Source organism: Balaenoptera ricei, chromosome 20, assembly GCF_028023285.1.
Source record: "Balaenoptera ricei isolate mBalRic1 chromosome 20, mBalRic1.hap2, whole genome shotgun sequence".
In the NCBI taxonomy this organism is placed as follows: Eukaryota; Metazoa; Chordata; class Mammalia; order Artiodactyla; family Balaenopteridae; genus Balaenoptera; species Balaenoptera ricei.
The window spans coordinates 42162849-42178243 of NC_082658.1; the positions used below are offsets into that span (position 1 = coordinate 42162849).

At 37.8% G+C, this 15395-nt stretch overlaps 1 protein-coding gene across 5 annotated transcripts in view; it reads right to left on the reverse strand.

Moving 5' to 3' along the window:
• Nucleotides 1-15395, reverse strand: part of ACACA (acetyl-CoA carboxylase alpha) — a 266475-nt gene that overhangs the window by 160210 nt on the left and 90870 nt on the right. For 4 of the 5 annotated variants that reach the window (XM_059908198.1, XM_059908197.1, XM_059908199.1 and 1 more), the window contains exons 6-10: nucleotides 11607-11716; nucleotides 10548-10629; nucleotides 9468-9566; nucleotides 7311-7417; nucleotides 4035-4145 (exon numbers count right to left, since the gene is read on the reverse strand). In XM_059908198.1, coding sequence (XP_059764181.1) covers nucleotides 4035-4145; nucleotides 7311-7417; nucleotides 9468-9566; nucleotides 10548-10629; nucleotides 11607-11716 — 509 coding nt within the window. The remainder of the gene's footprint in view (nucleotides 1-4034; nucleotides 4146-7310; nucleotides 7418-9467; nucleotides 9567-10547; nucleotides 10630-11606; nucleotides 11717-15395) is intronic. The other variant, XM_059908200.1, reaches the window with a different exon arrangement.

Sequence of the window (15395 nt, forward strand, 5' to 3'; positions counted from 1 at the left end):
TAGCTGCCCTCTGGGCTCCTGGCTCCACAATCTGAAAAATCTCTTTTATTATTAGAAATTACTAATGTTTACAGCTGAACAACTTTTCCAGTCTGCTTCCTATTCATAGAAAATCGAAGTCCCAGAGGCCTCTTTGAAGTCTGAACTGTCTCTGTCCCTTTAGTCCCTTTGGTGCATTTATCAACAGAATTCTCTCAGAAACTTTGTGGTTTTCCTATGAATCATATTGGAAATTCACTACTTGCGCCAAAAGCATACCCATAACTTTTCTGCACAGACCTCTCTGTACCTCGTGCTTGTCAGGCTGCTGTGGGACAACACCTTTAAAATTCTTAGAAGCCCTTCTTTTCTAGCTGAGAGAGTAATCTACCAGGTACTGTCTTAAATATTTCTGAGGTCTTAAAGGATCTCCCAGGCACTCTTGATTTGGTCTTTACTCTGAAGTCATTTTTTACTTTGAAAATCTTTTGCCAGCTGGAGAGATTGGGAATGAGAAATAGTTCTATTTTCAAACTCAACAAGTTTGAAACACCTTCTTTAGTTCATCCCTCTTTATAGTTCCTCAGCAAAAGCAACCAAAAGCATTCAACAGATACTGTTAACACTTTATCCAAAAAGATCTCCTTAACTAGGTCTACAAGTTCACTAAATACAGTCTCTACCTTCCAAGTTACCTCAGGTAATTGTTCCATCATTACAGAACATGGGTTACCTTTTCCCTCACTGCCTTTCCATCCTGCACTAAAAGTTTGTTCACCATTCTTCCAGCCTTCATTAACAACCTCCTTACCATTTTTCCAGCCTCCACCTATGAGCCAGTCTCAAAGCCAATGCCACATATTTTACTTTTTTGTTAGGGCAGTATTACACCTTTAGGTATCAATTTCTGGGTCAGTTATCCATTGATGCCTAACAAACCACCAAAAATTTAGTGACTTAGGATGCTGACCATTTTTTTTTATTTGCTCACAGCAATTTGAGCTGGGCTCAGTTGGGCAGTTTTTCTGCTGATCTTGGCTTGGAGCCACTCACGTAGTTAGTCATCTGGCAACTTGACTGGGGTTGGATGGTCTAACGTGGCCTCACTTACATGTCTCAAAGGTGCTGGTGACTGTCAGGTCTAGGAAGCCTCAGTTGGGATAACTCATCTCTGCTTTGTGTGGCCTCTCTTTTCCAGAGGGCTAAACTGGGCTTTTCACAAGGCAAGTCTAAGGCTCATTCCAAAAGGGCAAGGGCAGAAACTACAAGACCACTTGCAGTTTAGGCTTTGGAACTTGTACACCATTTCTACCACATTCTATTGGTCAACCCAAGTCACAAGGCCAACCAAAATTCAAAGGGTGAGAAAAAAAGACTCTATTTCTTTGTGGGAAAAAGGCAAAATCATACTATAAAAAGGTGTGTATATAGGGATGGGAGGAGTTATCATGGTCATCTTTGCAAATACTCTCTCACATGCTCTTTACTGTATTTTTCATCCTTTTTGTCTCTTCATGCTTCAGTCTGAATTTTCTTCTGACCTATCATCCAGTCACTAATTCTCTCTTCAACTGCATCTAATATGCCATTAAACTCCTCTATTCACTTAATTTTAGTTGTTGCATTTTCAGTTCTAGAATTTTCATTTGCTTCTTCGTTATAGTTTCCAGTTGTCTGCCAAAATTCTCAATCTTATCTTTAATTTCCTTGAATACATTAAATATAGTTACTTTAAAATCCTTGTCTGATGGATCCATTATCTAAACCCTCTGTGGGTCTGTTTCTATTGGCTTTTATTTTTCTTCATTTTCAAACACATAATTTGATATGCTTGCTTATTTTTTTAATTTATTTTATTGAAGTATAGTTGATTTACAATGTTGTGATGCCTGCTTATTTTTAATTGACTGCTTGAAACTGCATTTGAAAAATTAATAGAAATAATTTGAGGTTCTGGATGTTACCTTTCTCTAGAGAGAATTTATATTTGCTTCCTGCTGGTGGCTAGGGATGCTAGCAACCCTAGAACACCATGCTGGAGGCAAGAGTTGAGCATTTTGAAGCTGAGATTTAGTCCCTTTGAGAACTGGTCTATTTCTAGTTCATTCTTACTCCTTCAAGATCCCAACCTAAAATGTGGGAGGTTTCCCAGGGAACCCTCTTCAGCAAACCCTACAGTCTAAGGTTTTTCCTTTTAGTCTTATAAGACTGTTGAAAAATCGAATCAGCTTTTTTTTTTTAATTTTTTTTTATTTTTGGCTGTGTTGGGTCTTCGTTTCTGTGCAAGGGCTTTCTCTAGTTGCGGCGAGCGGGGGCGACTCTTCATTGCGGTGTGCGGGCCCCTCCTTGTCGTGGCCTCTCTTGTTGCGGAGCACAGGCTCCAGACACGCAGGCTCAGTAGTTGTGGCTCACGGGCCCAGTTGCTCCGTGGCATGTGGGATCTTCCCAGACCAGGGCTCGAATCCGTGTCCCCGGCATTGGCAGGCAGATTCTCAACCACTGTGCCACCAGGGAAGCCCTAATCAGCTTTTCAACTGCTTCTTCTCAAACTAAAGGATATCTCTAGGTAAAAAATGGCCTCAAACATGAGACCTCTCTGGGTTTCATTCTTCTCCTATATCTTAGCCCCCAAATTCTTCATTGCCTTGAAAGATCTCTAGTGCCTTAAAACAGATTTATTTTTTTTTAATTTGGCCACCTTTCCTAATTTGCTCTCAGTGGGAGGACTGATTTGAGTTACTTAGTTAATCATTACTGGAACTTAAGGACTTTTACGTAAAACTTCCTAATCTTAGTATTCTAGCTATTTCAACTACTTGATTCCACAGTAATAAGTAATTTTGAATTCTCTAAAGGAGTTAACATTTTAAAAAATTAACATGCACTGACCTACTTATGAAATTAGAATTATTACAGAAGGAATAAAAAGTAAATGACAGGTAATATTCAAATATTGACACTCAAAATAGGATAATGCAGCAAAACAATAACTTTATCACTTTCTTTGTCTAGTATATCAAATCATGGAAGACCCAGCTCACAGAGTTTTTCTCTTTAGCTCATGACAATGAAGCAAGACGTTTGGTGCTGAATGGTTTAAAAAAAAAAAAAAAGGGGCAAATAATATGTGGCTAGGGGTACTAGTAAAAGATGGTACAAAGTAAAAGATGCTGGGAAAAATAAGAAAAAGTGGGAAGCTAGGGAAGTGAAAAGCCCAGAAGGTGTCCCAATTTTCCTTTTTCTGCCTCTTCTTTTTCTGGGTATTGGTAGGAGAAAAAAAAAAAGTGAGTCAAGTATGTAAGGGTGACTCTGAGGGCAGGAAAAAAGAGACTCCTGTCTTCTGATTCTTTCTCTAAGATTCTGAAAAGAAATCATTTTTTTGGCCTCCATAACCAACTTGTAGTATGGCCACATCCTTGGCTGCAAATCAGAGGATTAGGCAGAGAGAGATCCTAGGTTTAGCTTTCCTGAGCCACCCTCCGTTCTCATAGAACATGGGACTGCCACAGGGTCCCTGTGCCAGGGTGTGGTGGCCATGCAGTACAGGCCACGGTATTATAGACTACTGGGCCACAACACATGACAGAAACTCAGGAGCCTGCAGCCAATTTGAACTGAAGTGAGGTGAAGTCAATCAAAGAGCTTGAGTGAGGCCAGGCCAAGAGTATCCAGATCAGGAATTAACCGTGTCACATACATTGTCTAAAGTGCCAGCAGAAGAGGGGCACAAAAATGTAGAAAGGTACTGACTCTTGCTTGTTACTATGAGTTCCTATGAGCCACACAAACCATATGCAGGAGAGCTATCTGAGAAACTGAGCAATATTATATAAGACAGAATAACTCTACTGCTTGAATTACCTAAATGAATAAAACCTTAAATTGAACTGGACATTTTATTAATTCTTTTCCCCTGCTAATAAGCAGGTAGAGGCTAGAAAGAAAGACAGGATTAGCTGTAGATTAAAAAATCTAAATATTTTCTGGACATCCAAATTACATGCATCTCTGATATACATGTTACTTCCAATAAATAACGACAGCTTGTACTCTACCTGTCTGAAGAGGTTAGGGAAGTCATCTGCATTGTTGACTTTTCTGATTCCCTTCCCTCCTCCTCCTTCTGAGGCCTTGATCATTACTGGATATCCAACTTCCTCCGCTGCCTTCAAGAAGAAAGAGAAAAATGGAAATGAGAATGGTATTAGTAGGGAAGGAGAAAACTGGCATTTTCTCCCTTTAAAAATGCTGTCATTTGGTAGGTCTATATATAGCAAAATAGAAAGATCCTGAAGATATACTATTAGGTGGGAAAAAAAAGTACCTGAATAATATTTGTACTATTGGGTTGAACAAGAAGAAATTGCGTTTTTTTGGTAGGTAAAAAAATGGTTGAATATTGGCTATTTTGTATGGTTCAATCTAAGATAATCCCATATAGGTCAAAAACAAAGTAAAACTATATGTATAATTATGTATGCATTCACACACTTACATATGTAAGTATAAAAACACAAGTCTAGAAAATCCACCAGCGGTGATTTATAAAAGGAAGATGAGTAGATATAAACTTTCACTTTTTACTGTATATATTTCTGTATTATTAGAATTTCTCATAAGATGCAGGAATTTGTCTATTACCCATAATTTTTATTTTATTTTATTTTATTTTCAAGTTACCAGAGTATATACTTTCTGTCTTTATTCCATAATTTTTATTTAAAAAAAAAGACAAAAAGACATACACAGTTCACTTATTATAAGCTGATGGCCGGCCTCAGCATAGCTTCTGACCCTCCGACAACATATAAGACTCAACAAATCAGGATTCTCACATATCCAGAAATTTTTCTCACTCAACTTTTTGATAAAGATAAAAATAACAAGATACCAAAATATTAATGAAAGTAGTCAGAAAACTAATTTTCAACACATGCTCTAAATGTGCTTTTCACATTTACAGTATTTTATAATGATCAGGTGATGATCCTAAAACTTTTTGAATATTTAATTATATATCCATTAAGTAAGGAGCCAGTTAAATCACGATATACCTATTTACTACACTACTATGCAATTATTAAAGGAATGATGTAGCCTTTACATGCAATGATATGGAAGATGTCCATATTATAGTTAAGGCAAAAAGTAAATTGGGGAAAAGTTAACCAAAAGTTTAAAATAACTGAGTCATTCCTTTGTCAAAACATTCCAGTCTTTCACGGTTTACATTGTAACAATATCTAAAAAAGTGTCACCAGAAAAAGACCATTTCACATTTTAATTTTTGTCAGTAGATTAGGCATGAAAATCCTTCACTCACAGTCCCATCTCTTCTAAACTCTCTTAACTATTCACTTCTATGCTTATAAACAAAATTAGCATGATGAACTCAATCACTGGGTGATAAATGAAGAAACAGCCACAGTTGTGAGAAAGACTTAAAAAAAAATAGGGGGGGCTTCCCTGTTGGCACAGTGGTTAAGAATCTGCATGCCAATGCAGGGGACACAGGTTCGAGCCCTGGTCTGGGAAGATCCCACATGCCGCGGAGCAACTAAGCCCGTGCGCCACAACTACTGAGCCTGCGCTCTAGATCCCGTGAGTCACAACTACTGAGCCCGCGTGCCACAACTACTGAAGCCCATGCACCTAGAGCCCGGGCTCCGCAACAAGAGAAGACACCGCAATGAGAAGCCCATGCACCACAACGAAGAGTGGCTCCCGCTCGCTACCACTAGAGAAAGCCCGTGCACAGCAACGAAGACCAAACGCAGCCAAAAAATAATAATAATAAATACATAAAATAAATAAATTTTAAAAAACACTATAAAAAAAAAATAGGGTAGCCCACATGATATAAGAAAAAGGCAGGCCTTTTAAAAATATATAAAAGCTCTAGGCACAGGTCATCCATTTAAAATATTTTAGAAGAATTTTAATGCCATGAGGAAAATGCTTATGTATAGGTAGAAAAAAACCTAGGATTACAAAAACAATGTATATAGTAAGACCCTAATTTTACAATTATCATAATAATTATAGTTATGGGAATCTACTAATAAAGATTATCATTATATGAATCTATGAATCAAAAAAGGCTGGAAGAAAATATATGAATATGTTAACAAGACTTATCTTTGGATGGTGGGCTTATGGGTTTTATCATCTCTTTTCTTACTTTCCAAATTTTCTACCAGAAAATTTTATGTTTATAACCAGGAAAAAAAGGAATTTTAACTGATAAGCAAAATAGCTAATTCCCTACAAAGGGCTTCTACTCTTTTGCAAATTATAGCAAACAGAACATAGCATTAGCAATTCAATTAGAAATATTAATTCTTCTTATTAAGGAGATTACAGGATGCTTAACTTGAAATGCAAACAACAGAGCAAAATTAGTTGAGCATTCAGTGTTCCTCCTGAATTTATAACATACAAGTCAAACAAGAGTAGGGTGTTTTTCTAAAATATAGCCTCTTTCATTATCTCCTTGGAGGCATAACTGACACTTCCAACTAATTAAAAAGTGAAAGGGGAACAAACTGGAGAGAACTATGAAGAAAGAAAAAGTAATGTTAGAGAGCCGACCTCCTTTTGCTTGGGTTCGTGTTTCTACATGGACAGACAATAATTAGAGTAATAGTTTCAGCCTCTATCAGCTCCCTCCCTCATTCTTCCCCAAGGGAAAAAGAGTGAATTCTATGATTGGTCAGTTCGGAAGGAGAAACTGAGCATGTATAGCTCAGCCTTTTCCCCTTTGGGATCAGCCCACTACACAGAACATATGCTGTTTGCCAGCTCTCAGTCATACAATAAACTGAATGGCAAAAGCTCTGCCTCTGCGGTCATTCACACCACCAGTAACCAGTGAGCGAGCCTGCTTAACTGACATTCAGTTTACGAATCTGATTGCTGCTACACACTCAAACCATTTTCACCATCATCTCTATTCATAATAAAGCTGACATTTTGATCTCTCTCTGCCTGGCTTCTTGGTTCTGAACTCAAGTAGGGCAAAAAGTGTTGTTTGCCCCCAACTCCCCCCACATGCACACAAATACTAACAGGTGGTAGAGAATAGAATCAGAACCTCCTTAAAGCTCTGATTTAACCACCTAAGAAATGTTCTGTCCAAGTGAACGGCTTGCTTCAAAACAAATTTAAATTATTTTTGTGAAACATAGGTCACCTCCTCATAAACTATACCTCCTGGTCTTACAACCCTAATGCCATCATGGGTGTACATCATGAACCAGGCTCCAAATCCCTGTATTTGGGACTATAAGTGGTCCGTTGAAAAACATCACTCCCGAGAGTTAGTAACTTACCTTCAGCCCGTCATCCACATCCTTCACACAACCTTTTTCATATAGTTCCTGAGGAACATTTAAGATACGTTTTGAAAAATCATTTTCGTGCCAGTCCACACAAAGACCTGCAATAGATAACAGTGACTTAAAAGCAGCTACAAAAGCTTCTGTTCTTGTCAATTTTCTGCTTATACCTTCTTTATTTCCCCCCACTGTTTTTTTGGCAGTGCCACATGGCTTGCAGGATCTTAAGTTTCCCAACCAGAAATAAAACGCAGCCCCACGGCAGTGAACGCGCCGAATCCTAACCACTGGACCACCAGTACCTTCTTTAAAATGCTTTCATATTTATCCAAAATTGAGGGTAGATGGGAGAAAGAAGGATACCATAAAACCCTGATCAGTCCTTGGAGTTAGCAGGATTTATCTATAGCAACACCTGGCCACTTGGGTTCTGTTGCTGGAAAAAGCCAAGAGAGCTAACAAGCAGCAACTTAAAAAAATGCAAGGACATACAAGACAAAACAAACAAAGAGAAAAGCACGTCAGACTTCTCACATAAACTCAGCAGGCAAAATACCTTCAATGTGCGTGTTCAGGGCTGCTCCAGGGCCAGAGGTCTGAGAAATAATTCAATCTTTATGAGCTCTTGGAAATGGAAATGGCGGTTTTATTGGCCTCAGCAGAGTCATGATTCCATACTCCCTGAATGTCCCTGTACTCAGCCACAAAGGGAATGGTATAGCCTCTCCATTCAAACAAGAACAAATTCAACGTTTTATTTTAAACTGTTTGACCCAGCCGGTCTGGAGAGGATATTGCAATCCCCCTGGAGAGCCAGAGTAACAAGAGTTCACATCTGTTCTGACTCAAGACAATGGTAGTTCCTATTCGGAAGAGGTTTTAGTGTATGTTTGCTCTCTGTGCTTCAGTACCAAAAAAACAGAAGTTCATATTGTTATCAGCTATAATAATTCACAACGCACTCTTCAAGGGATTCATCAAGAATAAATCATTTTTACAAAAAATTCATCCTTCTGCATGTCTGAAAGAAAGGTTTATTATTGACCTCATTTTTCTGCATCAAGGGCAAATGAGAGGTTGAATGGTATTAAACAAGCAAAGCAAATTATCAATAGACTGTGGGCTCAAATCAAGAAAACACTGGCAAAAAAGAATAGAGGGACTTCCCTGGTGGCACAGTGGTTAAGAATCCGCCTGCCAATGCAAGGGACACAGGTTCGATCTCTGGTCCAGGAAGATCCCACATGCCACAGAGCAACTAAGCCCGTGCACCACAGCTACTGAACCCATGTGCCACAACTACTGAAGCCCGCGCGCCTAGAGACTGTGCTCCACAACAGGAGAAGCCACCGCAATGAGAAGCCTGCACACTGCAACAAAGAGTAGCCCCCACTCGCCGCAATTAGAGAAAGCCCGTGCGCAGCAATGAAGACCCAACGCAGCCAAAAATAAATAAATAAAATAAATAAATTTATTAAAAAAAGAATAGATACATGTATATATATAACTGAATCACTTTGCTGTACACCTGAAACTAACACAATATTGTTAATCAACTATACTCCAATATAAAATTTTAAAAATAAAGATTAAATAAACAGAAAGAAAGAAAGAAAGAGAAAGAAAGAAAGAAAGAGAAAGAAAGAAAGAAAGAAAAAGAGAGAGAGAGAAAGAAAGAAAGGAAGGAAGGAAGAAAGAAAGAAAGAAAAAAGAAAATACTGGCAGGCAAACATCTGAGTAGGTGGGTTTTAGCTTTTTCCTAGTGATTCCAGTTACCTCCCAGGCAGGTTCAAAGGCCTATTCCACCTAAGAAGTCCATCTCTGAGGAAGATTCTAGCCTACCCAGAGTAGATCTGAATCCACAGAACCAGATGAGTTTTCTCAGAGTTTCTCCAAATTAAGTCCCAAGATCATTTACATTACAATTTAGCATCTACATACCTGGTACAAAATTTACATTCTTAAGACATGATAAAATCACAGGTACAACAATTAAGCCAGGAGATACAAGATACCATTAATTAATGTGTATTCTATTTCTGTCAAATATCCAACGCATTTTAAAGCAGGCTTAAGCCCCAAGGCCACAGTCCCAAATATTCTACTGAGCTTTTCTACACTTTAAGATACAAACAAGAAATAATTTCTTACCACTGCCACTCCATGGAAGAGTTGGGATACCTGCAGTTTGAGCCACTATGGAAGATGCAATCTTATCCCCCAAAGCCCACATGGCCTGGCTTGGAGGACCTGAAAACAAAACAAGGAAAGAACCCTGACTGTAACATTTTGGCCTCGTTTCTGTCACATGTATTTTGTCTTCCATATAATTATTTTTGTATTTGTCTTGTATCCCCTACAGCACATATCATCAACATCAGAAACTTGATTATGGGGACTACTATGTTTTGGCTCATCTTTGTACCCTTCATAGAACCTAATGTGGTAAATTTTTGCATACAGGGAGAATTCAATATATATAAATATATGCTGAATTAAATTCCTGACAAATGTAACTCTGATTTTATCATCTGTCATGATCCAACTTTACCATATTAACAAAGTCTTTCTTTTTTTTTTTTTAACCAATATCCTGAAGTAAGGACAATAAAGTTTTGGTGTTCAAGTTTAAAATATTATACTCTCCTTGGTCTTAGGGAAACCCAAAAGGAACATTTATCTTTAATAGGCTTTACAAAGCATAATCATCATTGCAGATAGAGGCAGAAACACTTTGAGCCATATAACCTCAAATTTTCTCTCTGTATAGAATAGCAGAAAAGTCAGAAGAAACAGCTCTCACTTATAGGAATATAATCTATATGCTTAAATGTGAAGGAAATGATTCAGGGCACACTGCCAGCGTATCCTAAGTATTCAATTATCTTTTCTATATAAAAATAGGTCCTTTCTCCACATGTTTTCTTAACGTTAATGGCAAAGTTTTCAAAGGCCAGTGTTCTGGAAATCAGAGCCTCCTCCATATCTCATAGAAAAGAATCCAGGGACAAAAAACACAATCAAGATGCAGGATGTAAGAAATGAAGGATTAAAAAAAAAAAGAAAAAGAAAAAGAAATGAAGAAAAGGGTTACTCTGAGAGCTGCTGACTGATGAAAAAATAAGAGCCCAGTGCATGTTAAACAGAAGAAAAGCAGAATATAGAGGAGAATATGGGCCAAAATGACAGAGAGAAACAGAAAGACACGAACAGTATATCAGAAAGGCTTACCCATGAAGGCGATGCCATTTTTCAAAAGAAGTTCTGGGAGCTTGGGATTCTCAGAAGCATGACCCCAGCCAGCCCAAACTGCCTACAAGGGAAAACAATATGATTCATTCTTAAAATTCATATTAAAAAGAACATGATAAACTGTATTACTTTCTACCAAGACTGGCCCTGCTCCATGAGGTACAATAGCTCCATGGCAGCCTAATGCCTAATTCAGCTTCTATGCCTGATTCTTGGCAAACTTTTCACAGAACAACAATAAGCAGTCCATTGTGGTAAAACCTCTGAAGAGGTCAAAAACAGGTTGAAACTGATATTAAGATCCAGCTAGTATTGTTGCTCTTTAGGAAACTCAGTTCATAGCCTTTCAACTAGACTCTATAGAGCCTCTTCTAGAAATGTTGGTTTTCTTCCACAGATTGAATTACTTTGGCCACCCAACTCCACCTTCATATCTAGTGGTTATACTGCCATACAAATCCCGAGTTTTTTTCTCTTTGGGCTTTAAGACACTTACCCTAAACTCCTCAACACAATGTGATAGGGAAGAAACAACCTCCTTCTACACTACCATATTCTGGACTACGAGTATTCCATTGGAAACAGGCAACTTTTACTTACTAGGAGGTTTGAAGGTGAAATGGATAGAATAATCTCTGAAAGACCCTTACAAACCTCTTGTTTGGATTACGTTTACTTTATGTTGGCTCATTCCATTCTTTCCATCTTTCCTTTCCCTGTCTGTTATATCCCATATAAAGGCTTTTACCAACGTTCAACAAAGATGCTTCATATAAAATTAAAAGTTCTTCACTGGCTATCCCCTTGTGCCCAACTGTAAAATGGCTGAATTTGGCAAAGGAAACTCTTCTCAATACCCTGTAATGGCCTATGTGGGAAAAGACTCTAAAAAAGAGTGGATAGATGTATATGTATAACTGATTCACTTTGCTGTACAGCAGAAACTAATACAACATTGCAAATCAACTATACTCCCATAAAAAATTTTTTTTTAAAAAGGCTCAATTTGGATTTCGAGGAGACGCTGGCATCTCTTACTTGTACTGGAATCCTTTTAGCAATATCAAGAATTAATTCCACATTTGCATAGTTGTTGTTGTTTGGTCCTCCTGGCACTGGCACATAGTGATCTGCCATCTTAATGTATTCTGAAAACACAAGCAAATTAACAGAGAACACATGCTTTATTTTCAGAAATGTAACAGCAGAGCAAAAACTGTGTAAAGGACAGGTACCATCATACATAACCACAGGACAAACTGTATTAATGGGGTAATTCCCAGAACCATTTATTTGGAGGCTCTTTGTTAAGCCACAGTACTAACAGTGGTAATCTCATAGTTAGGAGCTCTTACACTAAAACAGCAGGTCTCAAACTTTTCACTGTGTGACCTTTTCAAAGGGTCTTTATGATCCCTATATCAAGGATGATGTATCTGTCATTTAAGGGGCCCATTATTCTATTCTGAGAAAAAGCTCAGTGACACCTTTTATCTTTAACTTGCACTATATTCTGGGAAAGCCCCTTTCCTGGTGTAAAGCTGGGACAGAATGGGGAAACAGGGTAGAGTCTGGAGGGTCCGTAGACTGGCTAAACAGGAAAGGTTAGTTATAGGAGTCTATCAAGTGCTTGAAAAACGTTTATCTGGATGGAAAGATATTTTAAAAAGATAACTTCTTTCCCTCCTTACTTTTTTTTTTTTTTTTGGCTCAGTATCCCCTTTCAAATCTGTCACCTGATGTTTCTCTCTTCCTTTTCTGGCAGTAATTGTGGCAGAGCAGCTACAATGTGCAGGGACTGTACTAAGCGCTTTATATATATTATTTCATTTCATCCTCAATAATCTTATATATAACATGTATTATTAGCACCCAGTTTACAGGGAATTATGGTTTGGGGCAGTTAAATAACTTTCTCAAGGTTCATCTCCACCATATTTATTATGTTTCTTATCTCGTGCTCTTAATTTTTAAAGGTTTTAAGTCCTTCTTTAAAAATTCCACTCAGAGTAAGATATGAGGCCCTAACAGTTTGTTCAAAATAAAAACAGGTATATCATTCTCTCTGATTATGAGGGAAAGCGTGCTGATTATTTAAAAATTTAGAAAATATATCAGGATGTGCTGTTTTTTAAAAGTCAAAATCACCCATTGTCCCACAACTCAGAGATAGTCAGTTCATGCTTTGATATACTAGAAACCATAAACTGCTAACCAATTTAATATATTGTGGATATCTTCTCATACTAACTGAACCACTTTAGACCCTCACTTGCAATGGGGGTGCCAAATTGCCTATACTCTCACCTATATTGGGTATTATCAATTTGAAATTTTGCCAGTCCTATAAATTTTTAAAGATCCCTATCTATTATTATTTTGGTTAGCATTTCTTTGATTATCACTGGAATTGAATCTCTTTTCATGTGTTTATTGTTCCTTTTTAATTCTTCTTTTATGGACTATCTATTCATGTTCTCTGTTCATTTTCTTTTGAAGGGTGTCTTGTGCTCATATTATAGGTAGAAACTCTGCTGTTAACATGTTTTTCTAGGTTATCGCTTGTCTTTAACTACCACCCACAGAGGTAACCAGATTGCTGTTTTGGTATATGTCATTACACATTTTTTTTTTCTCTGACTATACACAATGTACTTTCTTTCTATTATTATATCATGCTATCAGTCTCCTTACAGCCAACTTTTTTCTAAGCAATTGTGATGGACAGACCCATGATCCCAAGTCTCCAGGTATTCATATCTTAAGTTATCCCCTCTCCTTGGGTGTGGGCACAATCTATGACTTGCTTTTAGCCAAGAGAATATGGCAAGGATGAGGAGATGTCACTTCCAAACTAACAGTGCATAAGCATGTAGCCGATCTTACTGGGAGACTTTCCCTTGCTGGCTTTGAGGAAGCAGGCAGTCATTTTGGGGTGGCCCATGTGACAAGGAGCCAAGAGCAGTCTCTAGCCAACAACCAGCAACACAATCAGGTCCTCAGTCCAAACAGAAAACTGAATGCTGCCAACAACCATGTTAGTTTGAAAGCAGATCCATCCCAAGTCAAGCCTCAGATGAGACTGCAGCCCCAGCTGAATGCTGATGGCAGCCTTGTGATAACCTGAAGCAGAAGACCCAGCTACAGAAACTGAGGTAATAGATGTCCATTGTTTTAAGTTGTTAAATTTGTGGTAATAGTGTTACACAGTAATAGATAAACAGTGTAACAATTTGTCAGAATATATTCTCAGACCAATAAATGTTATCCCGCAAAATTTTTTTGTTTTTATTGATTTTTTTTAACATCTTTATTAGAGTATAATTGCTTTACAATGGTGTGTTAGTTTCTGCTTTATAAAAAAGTGAATCAGTTATACATATACATATGTCCCCATATCTCTTCCCTCTTGCATCTCCCTCCCTCCCACCCTCCCTATCCCAACCCTCTGGGTGGTCACAAAGCACAGAGCTGATTTCCTTGTGCTATGCGGCTGCTTCCCACTAACTACCTATTTTAAGTTTGGTAGTGTATATATGTCCATGCCACTCTCTCACTTTGTCCCAGCTTACCCTACCCCTCCCAGTATCCTCAAGTCCATTCTCTAGTAGGTCTGCGTCTTTATTCCCGTCTTGCCCATAGGTTCTTCACGACCATTTTTTTTTTTTTTTTTTTAGATTCCATATATATGTGTTAGCATACGGTTTTTGTTTTTCTCTTTGTGACTTAGTTCACTCTGTATGACAGACTCTAGGTCCATCCACCTCACTACAAATAACTCAATTTCGTTTCTTTTTATGGCTGAGTAATATTCCATTGTATATATGTGCCACGTCTTTATCCATTCATCTGTTGATGGACACTTAGGTTGCTTCCATGTTCTGCCTATTGTAAATAGAGCTTCAATGAACATTTTGGTACGTGACTCTTTTTGAATTATGGTTTTCTCAGAGTATATGCCCAGTAGTGGGGTTGCTGGGTCATGATAGTTCTATTTTTAGTTTTTTAAGGAACCTCCATACTGTTCTCCATAGTGGCTGTCTCAATTTACATTCCCACCAACAGTGCAAGAGGGTTCCCTTTTCTCCACACCCTCTCCAGCATTTATTTTTGTACATTTTTTGATGACAGCCATTCTGACCGGTGTGAGATGATATCTCATTATAGTTTTGATTTGCATTTCTCTAATGATTAATGATGTTGAGCATTCTTTCATGTGTTTGTTGGCAATCTGTATATCTTCTTTGGAGAAATGTCTATGTAGGTCTTCTGCCCATTTTTGGATAGGGTTGTTTGTTTTTCTGATATTGAGCTGCATGAGCTGCTTGTAAATTTTGGAGATTAATCCTTTGTCACTTGCTTCATTTGCAAATATTTTCTCCCATTCTGAGGGTTGTCTTTTCGTCTTGTTTATGGTTTCCTTTGCTGTGCAAAAGCTTTTAAGTTTCATTAGGTCCCATTTGTTTATTTTTGTTTTTATTTCCATTTCTCTAGGAGTTGGGTCAAAAAGGATCTTGCTGTGATTTATGTCATAGACTGTTCTGCCTATGTTTTCCTCTAAGAGTTTGATAGTGTCTGGCCTTACATTTAGGTCTTTAATCCATTTTGAGTTTATTTTTGTGTATGGTGTTAGGGAGTGTTCTAATTTTATTTTTTTACATGTAGCTGTCCAGTTTTCCCAGCACCACTTATTGAAGAGTCTGTCTTTTCTCCACTGTATATTCTTGCCTCCTTTATCAAAGATAAGGTGACCATATGTGCATGGGTTTATCTCTGGGCTTTCTATCCTGTTCCATTGATCTATATTTGTTTTTGTGCCAGTACCAT